We start from the raw sequence: 22619 nt of genomic DNA, 5'->3' as shown, positions 1-22619 counted from the left end.
GGTGCACAGACTGGATCAAACATGAATAATGTTATAAGACAGTGTCTGATTGCCCATGAGCTCTATCTGTCACAGAAATGAGAGGGAGGAGGAGGAAGGCTTACAAAGAAAACATGTGTGATCATCTCAGCAATGACCGTCTTGCACTGGCTAACCACAAAGAGACAAACTGCACTGCTTTGTTAGCTTTATCTCTGCCAAACCAGAATACCTGATTTCGCAAGCATAGCTGCATGTGCTGTGTTTTCTACGTTGCTTTGTTTCTGTTTTTAAGAAACTTTTAATTTTTAAACTAAAATAGGAAAGAAAAAAAAAAAAAAAAAAAAAAAAACACCAACAACAACAACAACAAAGAAGAAACATACTTCGTTCTTGCATCATATTTTCTTCTTGCTGATCAGATCTTTCCAGGGACATTTATCACACAAACATCTTTACTTACACTCATGGGAAAAGCAGATTCAGAGTAGTCTGACAGAGCCCTAATTCCCAAGTCAGGCTTCAGGCTTATCCAGCAATCATCTTTGTGGCCTTTCCCTGGACTTGGTCCTGTACTGTGCTTTCATTGGCCTTTGGCTCATTAGAGCCAAAGGTGGTCAGAGAAGGTCTGAGAAGCTGTCTTCAACTGCAAACTCTTTCTAGCTGTGTCACTGAATTTTGGATGATGACACAATGCAAATCCATAAAACCATTTTTTCTTGTTTCTTCAACTACAAAATGTGGCAATACTGAATTTGATGGCAAAGCTTAATCTGTTTACATCTGAGATCCTCTACAGCTGTATGCTATGCAATCATGCCGTTACTCACTACTTATCACCTTTGTGGAGGATTAATCCTTCCAGAAAATCTCTGAAATTTGACTGCAGGGTTCTGCAGACTTATTTAGAAAATGTGGAGCCAGAACACTAACAGAAGTTGCTTTGTGCAGTACAGTCTTTGCTATGATAAATTCAAAATTGCCTGGGACCCAGTGGAAACTACTTACTGTGTGCAAGTTTTAAAGCAGGCTTGCTGGACAAAATATCATCAACCAAGTGCAATGCCTGGTCGCACATAACAGGATGGCTTTTTCACCGCCTTAAAGAGGTAAATCTGCTTCTGTTCCATATAGTTAGAAACTCATAACCTTATTCTCCCCCTCACGCCCCCCAACTGATGAAATTAGCTCTAAATATTCCTATTATTTTTCTCTCTGATGTGAGTCAGCTATTTGATATCACAAGGCTGTATGTCACTTCTTTTCTGAACCAGTGGTCTCTGGATCCAGTTTTTACCTTGTAGCATATCTTGAGCTAAAAAAACATGCAGAAATTGGAAGCCTTGGGTTAAAGCACTGACAAGAGAGAAAGAAAAGTTTTGTGGTTTTTATTTGTTTGTTTGTTTGTTTTTAGTCCTCTTCTTCAAAAATCCAAAGTAAACTCTCAAGCTGGCACTGGCATTTGTGAAACCAGGGCAGAGCAGCTAGACTAGTGTGACATTTTCCCTTTATAAACTCTGCAAAGGTACACTTAGAGATGATGGTGGAGTCACTAGCAGGGAAAAGTGTTGAAATCTATCAAGACAGATCAGACATTCGGAGTGACAGTGTAATTGAAAAGACGTCTTGAGAACTGAAGTCTCTGTTGTTTCCAGGGGTTTTCTTCTCCACTGTCAAATGGAGGATACTTTCTCAGCCAGGTCCCAAAGCCCTCAGCAAACAAGGCTGCTGATCCACTGATACCTCACTCTTTTGGCAAACTGAGAGCTTGCAACTGAGGCAGATGTTGAAGCCTGCTACCCCACTCCTGCATGGTGCTTTCCTTGGCAGCTGAGCCAAGTGAACACATCCTTGCCACCAAGAGAACATTGCCACTAACACCAGAGTACCCTGTTTACCTGCAGCAGGGGAGTTTGCCCTGGCTTTTTCCAGCCTCTTCTGGGAGCTGCTCATTAAAGAGGCAGAAAACCAGCTGCAGCCTTGGTGGTGGTCCCACTGGCCAAAGGGGCAGAGAGAAGAATGCTCAAGCCAGCACATGGTGGGGGAGGTAGAGCAGGCAATAGCAGTGAGTTGCTGCACTGGTGCCACTCATCAGCTTGAGGCTCTGTGCCTGCCTGGAGCACAGGGCAGCTGAGCAGGTATGTGCTGCCAGCTCACACCTTGCTTACTGTGCTGGCATCTCTTCAACAAGCAATGCGAAGAGGCATAATGCTGCTTGCATAGAGGCCCATTTTAACATGCGGGTCTATGTGCATTTCCTGGCTTCTCTTCTTCCCATTTTTCTCAACATCCCCTTCCCTGTGTAGCCTCTCTGGTTTTTGCAGGTATGCAGGCATGACTGTCCACAGCACTGTGTTTTGCTGGGCTATTTTTCAAGCAAATCAGTTCCCTGAGCTGATTCATAGCGTGGTCTGACAAACAGTTGAGTCGACACTACTTCAAAGGACAGCATGGTGTGGCTGTCCTGAGAGAATGTGACATTGGGCAGAGGGAGAGGACATGCCTTGGGTAATATTCCTCTCCAGTATCACATCTTGCCGTACTGTACAGCTGGAGATTGCAGAGCAATTGCAATAGCTCTGAACTGCAGCCACAGAAAGAGCTAGACAGTCAGCCTGCTGAGGTTTTGACAGGCTCTGTTTGGCGCCCTGACATCATCACTAAAGAACCTGGTGGCCTCAGGAGACTTCAGCACCTGCAAGCCCAGGTGCCCTGAACACAGCCTCTTGCTGACACATCCAAGGGCATCCTGACTGTTTTCCTAGTTAGGGATCCCCTGGGGCATGTGCTTTCCCAGTTGCATACTTAATGGCATGAGTGAAGGAGTATTCTCTTTTGCTCATACACTGAACCCTTCATGGAATTATTAGAAAAATTGCAGAAGACTTTGGAGGCAGACTGTTGACAGGAGTAAAGTCTTCTCTAATTATCATTAATTCTGAATGACAAAAGTGGCTAAGAGGAGAATTTCACGTTATCAAAGGTGTTCAGTGTCTTGCAGGGTCAAATCCGCTATTATCTAAAACAACTTTTCACCTTTTCAGTAAAGCAATCTTGAATTCTAACAACTCTAAAACCTCACTAGGCACTGCTAAGTTTTTGATATGATCAGCCCTGATTACGTATCTGGTCAATCAAACGGTGCAGCTATGTGCCTGACCTAATTGATATCAGGGTGTAAAATACCACAGCTTTCACAGCAAGCAGCTAACACAACACTCATGGATAAAAAGAGCTCATGTTGGGGTCAAGATTAGGGTAGAATACATTTAGGACACCCAAAGTTACATTTCTTTTATTTTTATTTATTTATTTATTTACGAAAATACGTTAGAATACATCTACTCTCATGATGCTTTTTTTGAGTAAGCAAAACAAATCAGAACCTAATTCGTTAACAGGATATTTTAGCACAGTCAACCACTACTAGGAGGAACCTCTGAAGGGTTTTTATATGAATCCCAAGCCAAAATTAATGCTTAGTTTTTCAGGACTTCACAGAAATTGTTGGCTCTCAGCGTTGTTACTTATTTATTTATTTAGTGACACACACCACACAAACACACACACAAAATAAAAAGTCCCAGAACACAGCATTAAAGACAGCCTATAATTAAGTTGGCTTCATGCAGCCTGCCAGAATAATTCACCACCTGCAGTATGCTCTTTTCCTTTAGGGCTTCTTGGATATCCACACGTATGTGTGGTCAGATCACGTGGACTTTTGTTATGTGTTTTGCCCACTTGGAGGATGTGTTTTGCTTTGGTGACTACTTGACATGCTCTTTGATCTGATTCAAAAAAAAAAAAAAAAACAACAAAAAAAACAAAACAAAACAAAACAAAACAAAGCAAAAAACACGTTGAATACACTTGATTTTACGATGAATAATAATTAAAAGACACTAAGAAATCCCTAGATCAGACATTCCTGGAACCAAACAGTTCCTGGAAGAGAGCAGAAGCAGCTGTAATTATTCTACCTGCAGGTAGAAGTGTTTCTTGCAGGCCTGAACATGCATAGTCCTCTGTACTCCCTGAAGTTTTAATGTGGGAAGGACCAGCGAGGGACAGTTAAGCAAAAGGATTGAACTAGAAAAATATTCCTATTAGAATGAAAGACATCACTTCGCTGAAAGTTTCCATACACTGCTGCGTGGATCTCAGGAGGGTCACTCAAAGATGGAGCCATTCACCTTCAAAATTGCAAATACTTTTTTACAATAAGAGTGGATAACAGGGTATTGGATGTGGGAAGGGTGAATGGGGAGATACTTCATCTGAAACCACAAAGTTGGTGGAGCTGCTGGGCAACTGCAAAGGTGGGTTTTGACCAGTATCCTATTTGCGATGCCGTAGACCCAGGAGAGAAGCTGTGAACCCTGCAAATCTGCTGGGATGTGTCCCAGATACAACTTCAGAGTTTTGCCCCACCTGCTGTTCTTCCTGAGCCATTGCTGGTGTCTTTGCCACGAACAATACGAGACCTAAAGTAAAATAGACCTTTTACCGAGCAGATAAGTAAAAAGAAAAACAAATTTTTATCTGAAGTTGTGTCCATTTTATAGAGACTGGTTTTCTATTATAAAAATTCAGAGTCACTGAATATTTTAAAAAAACAAAGAAGTTATCATGTACATGGAAGAAGTATCTTGTTATTATGTCACATGTTAGTGGTGGAAACTAAAAGACATATTTCCAGAACAAGATTATGCTCATAATTTTGTAGCAAAGGAGAAATATTTGGCTTTAGCTCACAACTCTGTTCAACTCTGGGTGCGTTTTCCTTCACAAAGCACCCTTTGCTCTCAGCCATGCCAATAGACCAAGTTAAAATCCAAGGAATTGGTATCAAATCAGGACCTTTATAGATACAAATTATCCAGTTAGTACCATTTTCCCCCAGTTTACACTAGTTTTATTATTTTTTATGCTGTCCTGACAGATATCACAGTACCGAGCATGCAATTAAAATGAATACAAAATTCATGTGTATGCATTTACGTTTCCTACTGGTGCTGTCGATTTTGATTCATTATTCTCTTGATACTTAAAGATGAACTTGATACTTAAAGATGAATAATACAATACTTATGAAAACTCCCATTATGACACTAGATGAAGGCTTGTTGCCGTCTTTCTATTAATGTTAGCAAGACAAAAGCTCTCTCTGGTGGTAGATTTCAGTAATTACAGTTTTTTCCTCTTTTCTGTGCCATGTCAAGCAGGCTGGCATTGTAATTCTGTTATGTTACTAAACCCAAAGTGTGCTAGTGACAGCACCGGGGGAAAAACACTGCACTGGGCTGTTTGAACAGCAAAACTTGAGATATGATGGTGTATAGGTGGTGAACTGGAAGCTAGATGTAAAACTGTGAAATCAGAAAACTCGTGTATTAATGTTTATGACTGCTTGATACATATCACATTAAACCTAAAGACATTCAGGAGCTCAGAAAACAGAAACTACCCTGGATTCAGTTGATTTACTTGTTCTTACAGGTAGGCTTTCTTACCATAGCAAAATATAAACTGGTCATGTTTTCAGCTGCAGGAGGAGGCTTGGAGCGAAAAACATGCTTACTTTCAAATCCAATTTTTACACATATCACCAACTGCTGAGCAGCTATCACTCTAAATTAAATTTCCACTTCCCACATGGAAACATAACTATGAGTAAGCAAACAACCTAGGAAAGAAGAGGGAAAGAGATATCCCTAGCCTGTAAAATCTGCTGCAATTTCTGAGTTTAGTTCACATCAGAGGAAGATTTATGTTTAATAAGAATAGTGTTAGCGAAGCTAGCAATAAAGGTACTATGTCTTCCCATCCTTTCACGTAATAACACTATGCATCTTCTCTTTGGGAATGCGCTCTACAAAATAACCCTCATCTACGAGATCACAAATACACAATACTAAAAACATCCTTCTGTCCCTAAATGACAGTGTTATTTCTTTGCATGCATACAATATTTACTTGTCTGTCAACTACAGCCCAGTTATGCCTGAAAATGGGAAGAAAAAAAAAAGAAAAAGAAAAAAAGTCACACAAAAAGGCATTTTATTTCTGTGTCCTTATCAGAGATTTGTCTATATACACTGCAGGTTAGTCACTTAGTCCCCGTGATATTATGTGAACAACAGATTTCACAGAATTGCCTTCTCATTTCACTGACCTGTTATACCTTTGGTGTACATGTCTGAGAAAGCTGGGAGAGAGAGGCTGGAGAGAAATACAATTTGCTGATGCTCAGAGATGCATCTAACTGCTAATGGGCTGCCACATACATCAGTGTCTTTTATACATGGTTTTATATATACATTACATTTCATTTTTACTTTTCCATATAGGGAACTAAATGCTGCCTAGGAAAACCACATGTAGAACTTCAGGCATAAGACTTCAGTAAACTGTTCATAAATACAAAGTAAACATTTTTTAAAGTATTTGGCTATAGTGGTACCCAGACATCTTGCAATGATTTGCAGGGACAGAAGGAATTTTATAAATCAATCAATTTACTACTTTTTATAATAACGAATTAGTGCATGTGCAACTCTCAGATGTGTTTAGCACCTGGTCATGAGTTTGAGGAATTTTAAGATCAGAAAATATGTTTTATAAAAGTTGGTGTCACCTCTTTTTCTGTCATGTACACATCTACAGGTTGGCAATCTCTCACAAGACTAAACTTGTGAAGTTGTATTTATTTTTCTTCTGAAGTTTGTCATTAATGTTTTACTAAACGAGGTATCCTAAAAACATGTAGGTTTACAACACTCCTAAAGCAATCAAGGACCTCGAGTCCTGTATCATAGTTCTTATATCAGTTCTTGCAAGCTCATATTTTCTTTGAAGAAGTGTTTCCTGTATTAAAAAGACAGCTTCCGATGTTTCCAAAAGATCATTTACGTGCTCCAGTAGAAGCACTCTGTAGATGAATAAGACTCTACAGAGCTGTATTACGAATGTGAATAAAAGACTATATGTAATACTTCCTACAGTGAAAACATACCTGAACATCTTTGCCACAGCCTCAGTGGAGAGAGGCCTTCAGTGAAGGTTTTGAACAGGAAGGGTAGGATGCATACATAGCATGGCCAGTGATAGTCTTACTTTAAAGGATTTCTCCAGCTGACTTAATGCATTTTGCCAAAGTTGACCTCATTCCATCTCAGCAATTTAGAGCTGTAAGTCTCCCTGTCACTCCTCATATTACTTTGTTCATTGCTCAAACTGGTGTCTCACCTAGGACAGTATGCACCAGGGAAAAAACCTTTTTGCATACTTCAGAAGAAGCTTCAAGAGCAATTGTGATCTTGCCCTCTTGCTTATTCTAGGCTGCTGCAGAGTCCAAAGAAGAAAGCAAGCTGATGACATAGGGGAGGAAGCCTCCAACAGTATGCTAAGTTTGGGACTAAATCAGGAGCAAGCAACTGAACTTTATCTGGAACAAGGAGCAAGATCCACAGGGTTTGTTCAGGCTTGCCCTGGACATAGAAACAATGGTGCAAATTTTCTTTTCATTGGTGAATCCTGAAATTTTAGCTTGCAAACAGCTATCCCCGGGGTGTATGCCTGTTAGAGGTATTGCCAGGACTATAGTCTGGATCTGTTATTGTCTAAACAGAGGAGACATCAGTGCTGCTGGATCTGGACTTGCCTTAATGAGAAGCTGCCTGGATCTGGAGCATCAGCACTTATTTCCCATGTCAGAATAACAGCTGGGTAACTTCTGCTCTTGTTCCCCAGGAATTTTATACTGTCCACAAAGTTTGATCTTTCATTCAAAGACTGCCTTATTTGCATACCAAACTAGATACCATTTCATACATAGAACAAGCACAGATTTTCCTTCTTTCAGCACATGATGTCCAAGTGCGTTCTTGTTCTTCATTACTCTTCACTTCCTTTTTACATGCCCCCAGACCCTGGTTCTTAACCCAGTAAGCCAGCTTTGTGAGATGGGGAATGCAGTGAATAATGGTTTTATATCTGTCAGTCAACAGTCAGAACTTGGGCAAACGGGGAGGAGGCACATCAATTTATTGCTGGCAGAGACAAGCGATATATTACTGGCACAGAAGAGGGAGGCCCCGAGTGGAAAAATTATAGCAAGAGATGGCTGTCCATGTGACACACTTCCTTATGCTGCACCATTAGTTTAAGGAACTCAAGTATTATTATGTGTGTAAAATAATGACCTCACAGCTATAGGCATGATGGAGTAAAACACCGAACTACAGAAACAGGAAATTACTGTTTATACACAAATAAATGCTGTTTCCAAGCACCTTGATACTTATATCACAACATCCCTACTAAGCTGAAAGATTAGCCACATACAGTACCAGTGAAATGATAACAAAGCTCTTCTTCAAACATCACTAAAATATGAGTGACTTAAACAAGTAGAGAGAGACCCAGCAGGACTGAACCCTGGTCAGATACCAGTTTTCTTCTCACCGTCTCACAAATCAAACTGCAATGCACGATCAAGGCAGAATGCTGTAGGAATAACATTAATTAGTGTATTAAAATCCATTTGGTAAAATGATGTTAAAATTTTAAAAAACAAACAAACAAAAATCCCCAGTGAATTGGCTCACATTGGAGCTGTCTGGTGCATTACACAAAGTGCCTACTTCCCTGGACAACTAATCCAAAGTAATCCTCTTTTGAGATCACTGATTCACTATCTGATTTGTACTCTGGTTTGCACTGGGAATGTCTGCTACTGCAAATTATTCCAAAGTAGCTGATTACTTTATTTTTCACAGCATACACTTTGATCTCCAGAAACTGACAGACAGCACAGTCTTTCCAACAGCTGATGAAATGCAACTTAAAAAAAAAACAGAAAGAAAGATAAAATCCACACATTATTATAAAGTCTCTTACTGGAAATAAACCTGTAAGAAACATCCTATTTTGGCAGTCATACCTCAAGTAGATATGAGAAAGCTCACAGGTTAAAAGCTTCACTTTTAGTTTTCCCATAATCCTACCCTTCGGTTTCCAGTTTCCTTTTTTTACCTACTGACTTACAATTCTGCCAGTCATTTCAGCGAATGCCTAGGTTTACCTTCCCTTCTTTCACTCGTACAGCAGCAGGAAGAATGCTGGTCTGGTGAGTGCACTGGGCTTTGATGCACGTAAGCCGGACTGGGGCTATCTGTCTCTTGCAAGGCTCCTTTTTGGTCTGTGCTACTTAACGGACCTCAGGCTCAGTTCCTTATCTGTAGAATAAAGACAACAGTGCGCCTGTCCTTTTATATCCCAGCAGTTGGTAGTCTTCACTATTTAGACTATAAGGTCTGTGTGGCAGGAGTGGTTTCTTACTGCTGGCCTGTAGAGTCTAAGCCAGTGAGGCCAGTCTGGGTTGGAACACATGCACTCATCTCTACCTTAAGTACAGCAACTGCACAGTTATTTGGTAGTGGTAAGAGTAAGCATGTTGAACAGTTGAATCAAGCAGCATCTGAAAGAAGAGCACTAGTATGTTTCTCTTTTACTACATTCATATTCCTTAACTGTATCATAAAGTAAATGTGAATGTATGCGTGGTTTTTGTATGTTATTTTTTATAATAGTTTAAAATTTTGATCAAATATCCCTTCCATAAATTGCTCTTTCATTAAATAATTCTAGTAGCTGGAGACTTCTATCAAATACCATAAGATATAAGACTGCAGAATCCAGCGCTTTCATCATATTTGTATGTGCCATTCCACAACCAAGCATAAACAAGAAGGTATAACATAAAAATTAATCAGTAAGGAGGAAACTGAGCATATATTCCGTCCCTCTCCCCCCTTCAGTTATGTAGATTAAGTCAACAATAACTAAGTCCATAAGCTAAGTCAGGGTCAAAGACTGAGATCAAGGGAGAACATGGAAGGTAAAAAGAGAGAAATATTTTCGGATTTCAGAAAGTTCTTAATCCATGGCCATGATACTGCAATATCTAGCCAATATACAGATTGCTGGTCTCCACATGATTTTCTGAGTGATATACAGTAATAACAACAATCATTCTAAAAACATTGACGTTACTAATTAGCTTGAGGCTAATTTTATGAAGCTTGACAGATTTCTTAAAGACCATATGATATGTCCAATAGGACTGAATATTGGCAAGATGCTATTAACCACACTTTTTTCTTCTGTGTCTGACAAAATACATAGTAGAGTCAATGGATATTCCCCGCCGTCAATTACAAAGTACAGCAGTGCTCAAATGCATATAAACTAATACAAAACTTTCCATTGCAAGCTTTGCTGCTTCTGCTGTGAAATAAAAATAAATTGATATTTTCATAATGCAGTCAGGTTAGATCTCAGAGTCTGATCAACACACATTTCCACAGGCAACTGTACTACATCTTTTGTGTTGCTTTTAATGAAGCTGCAGTGTTCATTCTTAGCTATATCTTGTTGCCTGAGCAACAATGCTTTGAATTTGGATTGCTGTGTTACTCAATTTTGCTCAATCAAATTAAATGAAGAAAATAAATCAGAGAGCATAGAGTTCAGGAAAAAAATGCAAGGTTTTTCTAGCCCCACCTCCCTTTGATTTAACACCTCATCAGTCCACAGATTGTGCTCCAAGAAACATAAAAAAAAAAAAAAAAAAAAAGAAATGAATACATGCTACAGAAAGTATGCTGAGATGGGGTTATAGGCACAGAGCTTCATTAGCAGCATCCATAACTTATGGTATACATTGTGTACATATGGTATATGTTATATGCATATACACTCAAATGATGAAAGATGGAAAACAATAAATAAATAAATAAATAAAATGGGACAGAGACAGGAACTTAACAAGAAGGAAGGGGAAGAACAGCAACAGAGTCCAACAGGCTTCCATGGCTCCCTGCAGTGCAGTAGTTGGCAATAATGAAAGTGATGGGGATGACAATCATTTTTGGCCATGTTTTTCCTTTGGTGTTATATACTTTTTGTTTAGGACCTCCTCAAATTTCCTACTGATTGCTCCCATTTAAGATGTTCTTAGCACTGATTGGAATATGGTAATTGGGTGCAAATATAGCACATTAGTTGTGAAGCTTCTCTGTGTATTATTTGGATATGAAAAATATCCTTATTGGAAAATATTTATTGAGAATTTAAATGACTTATCTATGTTATTGTGCACCATATTTGTTCTTCACTAATAAAAAACTAACAACCACAAGAGAAGAGGTAAGGCAAAAAGGGGGGCAAGACAGGCGACTGCCACACCAGGGGTAGTTGTTTTCCATGAAAACCTGATGTAACAACAGGTTTGCAGGAACAAGGGCATGAAAACAACACAAGCACAATAACAGAAAAAAAAAGGGTGACAAGAGCCTCTGGAAACTGCTGGCTAAGATGAAAGGTTACAAAGATGCAAACGGCAGGTACCATGCAGCAGTTTCTACAAACTGGCATTAAGTAAACCTCTTTGACAGGCTATTGACTTCTCAGTAGCAGCTTTATCCAAATGTGCAAGAGGCTAACAAGTGGTCCTAGTCAAGAGATCAGTTCATATCTCTGAGAAAAACAGCCATACGTGCTTTGTTTCACAGAATCACAGAGAATTTCTAGGTTGGAAGAGACGTCAAGATCATCGAGTCCAACTTCTGACCTAACACTAACAGTCCCCACTAAACCATATCCCTAGGCTCTACATCTAAACGTCTTTTAAAGACCTCCAGGGATGGTGACTCCACCACTTCCCTGGGCAGCCTGTTCCAATGTCTAACAACCCTTTCGGTAAAGAAGTTCTTCCTAAGATCCAACCTAAAACTCCCCTGGCGCAACTTAAGCCCATTCCCCCTCGTCCTGTCACCAGGCACGTGGGAGAACAGACCAACCCCCGCCTCGCTACAGCCTCCCTTGAGGTACCTGTAGAGAGCGATAAGGTCGCCCCTGAGCCTCCTCTTCTCCAGGCTGAACAAGCCCAGCTCCCTCAGCCGCTCCTCGTAGGACTTGTTCTCCAGGCCCCTCACCAGCTTGGTCACCCTTCTCTGGACTCTTTCAAGCAACTCGATGTCCTTCTTGTAGCGAGGGGCTTTGTTTCGTAACAAAGAATCACACACCTGAAAGCTACGTGACCCAAAAAAGCATCTCCATTCTTTGTTGGTCTCCTTCTCCCTGTGAGAGGTGCTGGTGGCGTTTGCACTGCATGTCACTGTGTGTCACTGCCTGTGCATGACATTCAATATCCCAGCTAAAAAAAATCAAATCCGTTAAAAGATAAATTCTGCTGACAGTGTTGATAGGATAATTTGGGAGGAAGGAGAGAGCTCTTTTTTAGTCTTTTGGTATTTTATTTTTGGAGTAGTGGCCAGCATTTACTCCTGCAGTGTTATAATTTAAGTCCTGATGAGTTACTTAAGAGTTAATTTCACTAAAATCTACTGCATCTCCCATCTCGTAACTTTCTCCTCTCTGATTGATGACCCAGAACAGCAACCAGCAGTCACATCAAGGGATCTGCAGTGGCTGGAGGAAGGTGCCTCTCTAATGAGGTTACCTGGCCAGCAGGAACCAAAATGAGAGGAAAACTGTACGAGGTTTGCTTCTGCCAAGCAGTCTTCCAGTGGCATTAGCACTTGCCTTTTATCTGCTTAGATAGAAGTCAAACTGACAAGCTGAAGACAACAACAGTCTTATTTATGGTTTTGCTTTGTAAAGCCTACTTTTCAGGGCTTGTGTACCAGAACCATATAGTCATGCCTGGGTGGCTCACAATGAAGATGAGAGCTGAAATCTGTGCAGAATAACTGTTTCTAGATTTCTGTTTATTTACTGCATTTTTTTTTCTTTTTTATTTTTCCCAAGGAGAGAGTGCAAATGCAGATTTTCTGAAAGTGTCTGTTTAAGATTAACATAGCATTGTATTTGAAAATTAGGCACATCTATCTAAATGAGAATCTTTCAGAGAAGGCTTTCTACTGAGAAATATGTTAAGCTTGATGTTCCTTTTCACTTCAGAATAATTTAGTTGTACAGAAAGAAAATCAGCCAAACCGAAATGCAAAGCTTGTTATATCTTATGAATTTCCACTTTGCCTTAAAAAGATGTAACAAGGAACAAATATAAAATGCATTTCCTACAGTGCTCGTTGCTGGATAGAATTTATGCCAATTACAAGGTTATGTTAACATCTCTGGGAAAGCATGAATAATATCAATATCGGGAAACACTAATTTGGCTAAATGTTATTGAAATAAAAATGTTACATATATTTACATAAAGGAAATAACAGTTTGACATCCAGTTGCTGTTTAAATATCTAGCCCTATTCTAATATTATGTAAGCTTTTAAATTGTACTAAAGCAAAATCATATAATAAAATTGGAAAATCACTTTAGGGGATGCTTATTTGTTTTATATATGTATGCATACATATAAAATAACATGTAATATAAATATACGTTTACATATAATCAAAGAATAAATTGTACACCTACAAAATATATTTTTAAAAAGAATGAAGAAGTTCTAACGGAAATTATCAGAGAAGCAACCATAAAGGCTTGATTCAAATTTCTTAGGTTAAATTCTTTTTATTAAATCCACTTTTCCCTGCTCAGCTATCAGTTTATTATTGATTTCTATCAACAGCTTCTCTCCAGTGATTCACTCTTGAAATCTCTCTCTTTCTGAATATGCACATTCTCTGTACATGAATCATCTCACAGCAGGACAAATCTAATCCTTATTCTTCTGCATGACAGCGCAATGTCAAGCAAACATATTCAGAGCACACAAAGGAAGAAAAACCACCACCAATATCAGCATACAATGTATTGTTTATGTTCTTCCATACATTTTCTTGCTTCAGGCAATCCACTGACAAGCCCAAATCTGTCTTTTTAGCATAATACAATAAGACAACAATTTATGTCTGTACACTGCATTTTATGAATAAAAATAGTATTATAAGTCAAATAACAGTTGGCCTTACTCTGCAGCTCTATGCAGAGATCAGTGGAGCTCCCAGGGTAAGCACACACGTCTAAGAAAAAAGGGCAGAGGCCTGCTCCCTGTATGAGAGCTTGTCCACCTTGTTTCCTTTATTTTGTGGAAGAGTTGTCTTGGAGAGATCAACCAGAGCATCCAAAGCAGCACTAGGGAGTGAGGAGCCCCACCACACACACCCCAGGCAGTCAGAAGTCCAGTGCTCCTGACAATTTCTCTTTTGCTCAGAGGCATACGCGCACACTGGTTCCATGGCAAGGCCATCGTCCCACACCAATTCCTCATCCGTGGCCATGCTGTCTTAAGCTGTATCATTCTTTCCACAAATAATAATATTTCGCTACAGGAGACAAAAAGGTTCCTTTGGTCAGATATCCTTCGTGCTAGCATGAGTTTAAGAGTAGTCAGGGAAATAGCAGTCCATAAGGGGACATATTACACCAGAAAGACTGAAAAGGTGTTAGCCATAAACATACTACCTTAGTCCTTTGTGTGGACGTGTATGATGACTGCATTATTGAGCAGGGTGCTCAGTTGACCTCTGAGTCCCTGAGCCTCAGTGTCCACTATTACAGATCACAAAGCATCTAAATACCTGCCTGTGGTACAATCAGACCACATAACTGTGGTCAAGCCCTATGAGCTGCTTGGCACACAAGGATCAATGGGATTCAGGGCCTGCCACTGCAAGCACATTAAACAAACAAAACAAAACGAAAACCCATATTAATCACCGAAAGAGCTGATTAAGCCTTACTAAAATAATTACTTTTTTTTTTTTTTCCTTATGTCTCAAAACTTTTAGGGATAAATTACTACAATTTCCTGTTCTTACCAGCTATGTACAAAAGCATGTGTGGTTCTTCACACTACAAATACAGATTTTTTACATTAGTATTTCCATTGCTTAGTACCATATAAACTATACCAATAGTGGCTCTACAGAAACTTCTGAATAAGTCATTAGGTGCTTCTTGACAGCATCTCTACTTCTGGATCTAGGTGGAAGAGCTGAAAATATTACCTACCTATATACCAGCTCATTTTTGCTGCCAGATAATTCTGCTGGCATAACAGAAACTGTATGAACGCACAAAATGTTCTCCTGTGAAAGCCTAATCCAAGCTAATTTAAACCATCCTCATTGGTGTATTGCAGTGGTGCCAAAGCAGAGGCTGTGGAACTACAAACACCTCTCTGATGGTTAAATCTTGGCCACTGAAATACAGCCGTGAGGGCTGAGAAAAGACACCTTTTACTTTAAAGGATGAAAAAGTCAAGGAACTAGAAAAAAAAAAAATTAAAAAAAAAAAGAAAAAAGAGACAAATGTAAGACACCTACTATTCTAGAAAAGTAACTGCAACTTTGTGTACCACAGTCCATGGCAACAGACCAAGGGCTAAGAACTGCCTGGAATCTAAGACACCTTACGACAGGACAATATTCTGATTTGAGGGAGGGGCTGAACACTTCCAGACACTTCCATCCTGGTTTGCCTGTCCAAGAGCTCCCAAGCCACCCCACTGTGACCACTGGGACCAGAACTGCCATGGAGGGCAGCCAGCAGCACTAATTGCAGGGCTTCCGCTCTGCAGTTTTGGTATCACATACTCACAGGTATGATTATTAAGGGCTAACTTTTTTTTATTTTTAATATATATATACGTAGTGATAATGACTGGCAAGGCATCTTTTTAATGGCAGTCAACTGAGTAAAATTTTGTACTACATTTGAAACTAGTCTAGCTTCTTCTAAACTGTCCCATCACAGGAATCTCTAATTCCCCATTTAAGTTGTAATATCTATATCAAAATTTGGATTTGAAAGTGTGAAACTCTTCTGCCTGTCACAGGACACGCTTTATTGTGTTAGTACTCTATTTCCCAGTTTCAGCAACTCAGATACAGCATTCATCAAACAGTTCTGCAAGGGTTTCATGCACTTCGTTTCCATGTTAAAGCATGATTTGATCAGAGATATATTAAATTTACCACCTCCTTTTCCATTAACCTGAAGAGTAGGACTATCAGAACCTCCAAAAAAGTTTGTTTTCTGATAATAGAGAGAGCTACATAGAAAAAGTTAAAAACTGAGAAAGACAGGTGTGAAGGGAACAGGGATTTTTCTGCAAGGACAGAACATTCCTGTTGCATTAATGACAGCTAGATTGTGAGGACAGAGACCTGGTATTGACAATTTAGACACTCAGACATGGTAAAAAAGCAGCATGAGACAGTGTTAACACAGAAGGCAGTAATTCCATTATAATTTCTCTGTCAAGCAAAACTTTCAGAGTTTCTGTTGTGATAATTTTAATTAATGCAATTTACTTTGTAACCAGGGAATTGCTTATGCAGAACAGAGTACATACAGTGTGTTGTAAGCACTTTGACATATTCAGTATCAGCTCAGGCTCCTGCTCATGCCTTGCTGCTTCCTGAACGTTAAAGCATCCTGCATTATATAAGCAAACAGTTCAAAATAAATCACTTGCAATTCTTAACATATTACATTTTCCTATATACAATGAGAGTCATAAGAGGAATACAAATGAACTAGAATGAACCACATTAGAGTCTTAATATCTGTGCTTAAATTTTATAAACTGGGCCTTGCATATACGGATTAAAGCAAGCAGTATTTGGATGATACACCACATTGTAGAGAAAGATACTGGTTTTTCTTTTAATGGTTTCTCTCTTCACCTTCCACGTTACTGAAGTTGAGTTTGAAGTAAATTATTCCTCTCCACTTGAACTTGAGCCTTTTTTCTTGTAAACAACAGCAGACATCGTTTGCACAGAGAACTGCACTACCAGTGACCTAGCTACACCGCCCTTGAAGATAACGGTGATTTGCCCAAGTGAATCTATTTCATCAGATGCCTTAGGGAGAGACTTGGAATTACTTTGCAGTCACAAAAAATAACTGCATACATTTTTGCAAGCTCATAATTGAGGACAACATCAGCATTATCAACAGCCATCTCCTTTAAGTATCAAAAGTGGCAACTTCTGCTGACATGTTTAGTCCCAACACTGGCTGGGCCGGGATGTCCTGACAACACACTGGATTCATATAGACTGGTTCATACGTGTGGTAGCCCACGGGGTGCATGTGCAATACAACACAACCTGCATCCCATTCAGACCAGCTGGTTTCTGAGCGGGCCAGGAGGACTAAGGGTGCCTGGAACCACCAGTTGGAAGCAGAGGTAACTATAGCCTTCAAGCATCTTCAGATTTACATGGCTGCTAAAAATCACCATTTTTGATGCAGGGAGAATTTGGGTATGTGTGTCTATTCCACAGAATCACAGAATAGTTGAAGCTGGACAGCATCTCTGGAGTACATCTAGTCCAACTCCCCGCTCAGAGCACTTTTAGCATTGCTGCTGAAATAAGCTGTCCCACCTTTCTCTTGTACTTTGATCCCTGTTTCCACTTTCACACTGTCTCCTTCTCTTCCCCTTTTGTCAGCACAAATATTGGTGCAGCTGTCTGGTGAACTGAAATGATGAACATATCTGAGTTAAAACTAAACTACGCTATATGTAAGTAATTTTAAACTAAATCATGTCTCTGATGTGGCTCACAGCAGCTGCACCAATGCTTATGCTGACAAAAGATAAGATATAGCCCAAGGCCAGAAACGAAAAGCCAAGAGCAAGAAGGACTGGGCCAATTCAGCCTCTAGCATACCGAGTTCTGCTGTTTAAAAAGCATATGCTAGAGTTACAGTCTGAGGTTTCTAATTTTTATGGAAATAATTACAATGCTATAAGTTCAGGCCTGGATAGAGTCATGGCAATGTGAAATTGCCTTGTGGTGGCATAGCTCATTCCCATTTCTGAGCCTGTTGCAGCCATATTGCCTGTAGGGCAAAGTCTGAATCTGGATCAGCCCCTAGACCACAGGAAAGTTCATTTGGTGAAGGATCTGGCTTGCTTCAGACTCCAGATGGTGTAACACCCAGGCAGTCTGAACCCACATAACCAACTTTGGTCTTAAATTGCAACATATGATTTCCAAAGCACACATCAAACCTAAAGGTCTGCATGACTAGAACGCTTGGTAACTGTGGAGAAGATGCCAGCAAGTGTTAAAATGGATGAGCACAGTGCTATTTTTCAGATGTGTATAATTAGAATGGCTGTTGGAAAAATTATACTGAACTAAATAGAGTACAGTAACAGCTTGATTCAAGAATTCACATTTGATAGACCTGCATATTATGCAGGGATAGTGGGAAAGCATTGCAAGTTTTGCAGCAAAGATGCAGGCTGCTGAGTATAGGCAGCTCTTAGGCTTTGTCCAATTGTCCAGGTCAGCTAGCTTGCATATGAAAGAGAAAGACAGAGATTTTTGGGTGTGGACAAGAGCTCAATTACCAAATAAGCACTGCTTGAACTTTCTTGTGAAAAGCAAGCCCTGGCAAGAAGATCTCTTGGCACAAGAGCTAGGGTGCTTACAGGGTGTTTCCTCCACCCTTTGACCAGGTAAGCCAGTCTGCATGCTAGATACAAAGATAAAAGACTTGAACCATATCCAAGTAAAAATGCCTACTGACATATATAATTCATAAACAGCCACCAGGTCACAGTAATCTATCCAGGCATGATCTCCAGGCTTCATTATTTTACCTTCTAAGCATGAACACAATGGCAGCATGCAGACAGAGTTAGTCTCAATCTTCAACCTGTCTATATAATATCAGGCAGGCTTTCAAATTTGTACCACATTTACACCACTGTAACAAAATTAACATTTACTTGGCCATCTCACTGAGGTAGACTTCTGGACTAAATAGTCAACATTCAGTACCTTGCAAAAGACTCTGTGTTGGTATCTGGAACGCTAGTAAGAAAAGCTGTACTGTCACGTGGATTAGACATGACAAAGTAGTTCTGCAGCTACTAGCTTACTTGAAGAAAACAAACACATCACACATTTAACTTCAAGAGCAACAGATATTTTTCTTTACTCAAAATATACTGAAAGACTGTTTAGGCAGGAATTTGAGTACAAAAATGGTTCCTTTCACTCCATGGACATATTTAGGTGCATGAAGTTTCAGACTTTTCTCACGTTCTTTTTACAAAACTAATTTTTAACCAACTAGCTGACACTATAAGCTTGCACAGTAATTCCTGTGTTTCTCCCCTTTCCTAAAACACTAGCAGTTAATCACTTAGATGATGGGGTGTGTAGGCAGGTGGGGGTGGAAGGGAATATCTCTTCATCTTAATTGAAGCAAACTGTAGTGAAAAAAGTTTTATTTATAAATTACTGTCTTATGTGACAGTCTTATGGAACCAAACAGGCAACTGGTGCTTCTTGACCAAGTAACTTTCCCAGTGGAATTTTACCCTGATTAATTACTTGCCAGATTTGCTCACAGACAAGTTTAGGCAGCACAGAGTCAAGGGAGAGATGAGTAATGCAATGTTTTGGCATAAAAATAAGTGTTTCTTAAAGGCAAAGTATCTTTTTCTGCAATTATAATATTGAAATTAAATCAAATTTGAAATTACTTCAAAAAATTTGGCTACTTAAGCAACTGTGACATTTAGAAACTCTTTCCTTTTTTTTTTTTCTTTAACCGTTTTCTTAATTTATTTTACTTCTATGTGCAGTGATAAAAACAAATTTATGATTTTTTTGGTCAAAAGCATCTCAGTTTGAGTTTATAATACAATTAGCTGTGTTCCTTTCAAAAACTGAAGCAAAATTAATTGAGTAAGTAGCATACTTTTCAGCATTATAAGCACCAGTATCACCAATGAAGTATATGGTTGCCTTTCGAGTACAGTATAGCAGATACCACTGGATTAAGTTTTAAATTAGTAACTACATATTATAATAGTAAAACAAAAACAAACAAAAAAGCATGCACACATACACTCAGCATTTCTCAAGAGCAGAGAAAGATGTAGTGTCCTTAAGTTGCTCTGATTTATGGGGACTGTGACAATAACCAAATGACCACTTTAAAAACTGCCCATATATCGGTGGGGTACTGGCTCCCACCAGTTTCATCTTAGCCACAACTTTAAAATAAAACAAAGAATAAAGTGAATTATTAAAAGCTCTGATCCACAGTCTACAGCGATTTCATCCTTACATGGTTAGGTAGATTAATGTTTTTATTATGAACTCACAGTTTTAATCAGTACTCAAAGTCTCATGTCACAGAAGACAAAAGACTATGTACCTAGCTTGGTTTAAAGAGTGCATTCTTCCTTCCTCCAGTTTTCTGCAGGGTAAAAGTTGAGGAACAGAAACAATGAGACAGTGTACAGACATGAATTACCACAACATCTGCATTAACAGATTATGCTGAAGCATGCATTAACTGTAGCATTCAAATACATTTTATTGTTATAAAACATATACAATCTTAAAATACATTTCAAAGACAGGTTGCAAGTCCTCATTACAGTGATACTGTAGTAGCACTACAGTACTGAATAGATGATATACTTCCTATCACATCAGCTGAACAGAAAGCTAGGGAAAAAACAAAACTATTCTATTAAAGATTAAAATCTCTTTCAATGCCCCACTGCTTAAGGCTGTATTTCTACCACCTGAGTTGATTTTGTTAACTTGATGAATTTTTTAATCTATGTGGTGGTGGAGCAAAGGGGAGTGATTGTGCATTCTTTTTAAAATACAAAACTAGCAAGAAAATGATGGTAGTCACTTTGTAAACTTTGTATTAAAAATATATAAAAGCAAATTTGGTACTTACAAAACTAAATACAGTCTACTTTACAATCTTGAATCTAAAGTGAGATTAAGTTAAAAAAAAAAAAAGCACTTCATCATGAACTTCAGTTTCACCGTACTTGAAATTCATGCAAAAAATGATGCCTGTTTCTTCATGTTTATACCACTGTTATGTCACCAATCTTGTGTGCGATGCCATACTATAAAAAAAAAAAAAAGAATATAATTAATCTATATTAAAGAGGGGCCAGACACTTTAACATACAGTAATTAAATGTATGATTCAGATAATCATCCAAATGATGGTCATTCCAATTAGAGTTCATACCAGTGTCTTACATAAAACCAGTGCAGCAGCGAAGCAAGCTAATTTGATTTATTAGTTAATTTGAACAGAAATTATTTGGTATTTCACCTAAAACATGCTTTAACTCCCACTCAAGTCAATGCAGTTGGCTGCAGCTAACAGAATTGCTCTCCATGCCATCCAGTAAATCATGTAATTTTAACTTCATCATAAGTTTTCTAGTATCTTCACCTAGGTTATTGAAAATTTGCATGGATTTCCCAGCATACACCCACTACAGTCAACTTGCAAAGTTTCTGTGAAAGTTTGCTTAGATGGTAGTTTTCTGTTTCATACCAGTGACTGAATTACCAAAGAACCACACATTTTTGCTTAGCACTCTAAGCACTCAAACAGGCTTTTCAAAGTACCCAATGACTCACCCATACTTAATAAAACATACTTAATTAAAAAATTGTTCCAGTTACTGTTCTTTACTAGGTCTGTATACTTTCACCTAATATTCTAGATTGATATTCTAAGAAATATGATAACTAAGCATTTTTGCTACCACTCTGTGCCACAAAGCTATTTTTTCTACATTGTTAATACTCAAACCTTGCTGACAGTCACCAATATTCATTTTCAAAACTGGATACTCTAACACAAAACAAATCTTCTTAATTAACAATCCACAAATGCGTATGTATATAGTGCATTTACTGGAAAAATCCCATTTTCTTACTCCATTTCAGCCTATTAAGGGTTTCTGTATTGCTGTCCCAGTACTGACAGATATTTAAAACATGCCTTAACTCCATGGCAACTCATCTGTAAGACCATTAATTGAAAAACTAACTCAGGTTATCTCTGTAACAACTCACATTCTTCTTTGCAAGCTGTCACATTTCAACTAGAATTACACTTCGAATAAAATCTTCCAGCCGCACATGATAGTGAAAATAATTGAGCACCTTCACAAATCTTGCTTGGAAGCATAATTCAAAGCAGTGCCAAGTACTGCTTGGCACTAAATCACCATATTTGCTGATACGTTCAGCAACTTATTCTGTTTATTGTTTATATGTTTTCTAAAGTTATTCTTTTAAGGGATAACAACATGCAGTAGTGTCACAAACTTGGTTTTCATTATCATATATCTATTATTCTCTCCATTTGCAAAGATTTTAGCAACATTTTTTTGTTTGTTTCTCCTGGAACTCATTTTCACCCTAACTTAATGTATCTATCCTCAACTCTAGTACCACAGGAACAAGAACACTGCCATTGATAAAATTAATTGATACTCTGTAAGAGGCCTATTAATTCGAATTGTACACTGAGGCAAGAAGTGTCCTTTCAATCTGTTTTCCTATCTTTGCAGTTAACACAGCACTCGACATTTTTCATCAACAGCTCTCAAACATACCTAGTTAATAATTAGTAAACATAATCCTTCTAAAAAAGTTATACTGCTCCCCCCACAGTTCATCTTATCTCATGCTATTGCAAAAGCCTGAAGAAACAGATCTTACGTGCCAAAAAGTTTATAAATCTATCTATTCTGAAGGATAAAACAGGCACACAAGTAGGAGCTTACTCAAGGAGGGCTCTCCATCAAGCCTGTTCTGTCCTGTTC

General features: G+C 38.7%; 1 protein-coding gene across 1 annotated transcript in view; it reads right to left on the bottom strand.

Moving 5' to 3' along the window:
• Positions 1–19950: 19950 nt before the first annotated feature.
• The window catches only part of CXADR (CXADR cell adhesion molecule), a 33577-nt gene continuing 30908 nt past the window's right edge, over positions 19951–22619 (bottom strand). The window contains exon 8 of the mRNA XM_082784929.1: positions 19951–20894. Coding sequence (XP_082641055.1) covers positions 20853–20894 — 42 coding nt within the window. The 3' untranslated portion in view covers positions 19951–20852. The remainder of the gene's footprint in view (positions 20895–22619) is intronic.

The sequence above is a fragment of the Aythya marila genome, assembly GCF_965140915.1.
Source record: "Aythya marila genome assembly, chromosome: 1".
Classification (NCBI taxonomy): domain Eukaryota; kingdom Metazoa; phylum Chordata; class Aves; order Anseriformes; family Anatidae; genus Aythya; species Aythya marila.
Note: the sequence above shows the minus strand (reverse complement) of the source record. Positions and strands in the feature narration are given on the sequence as shown.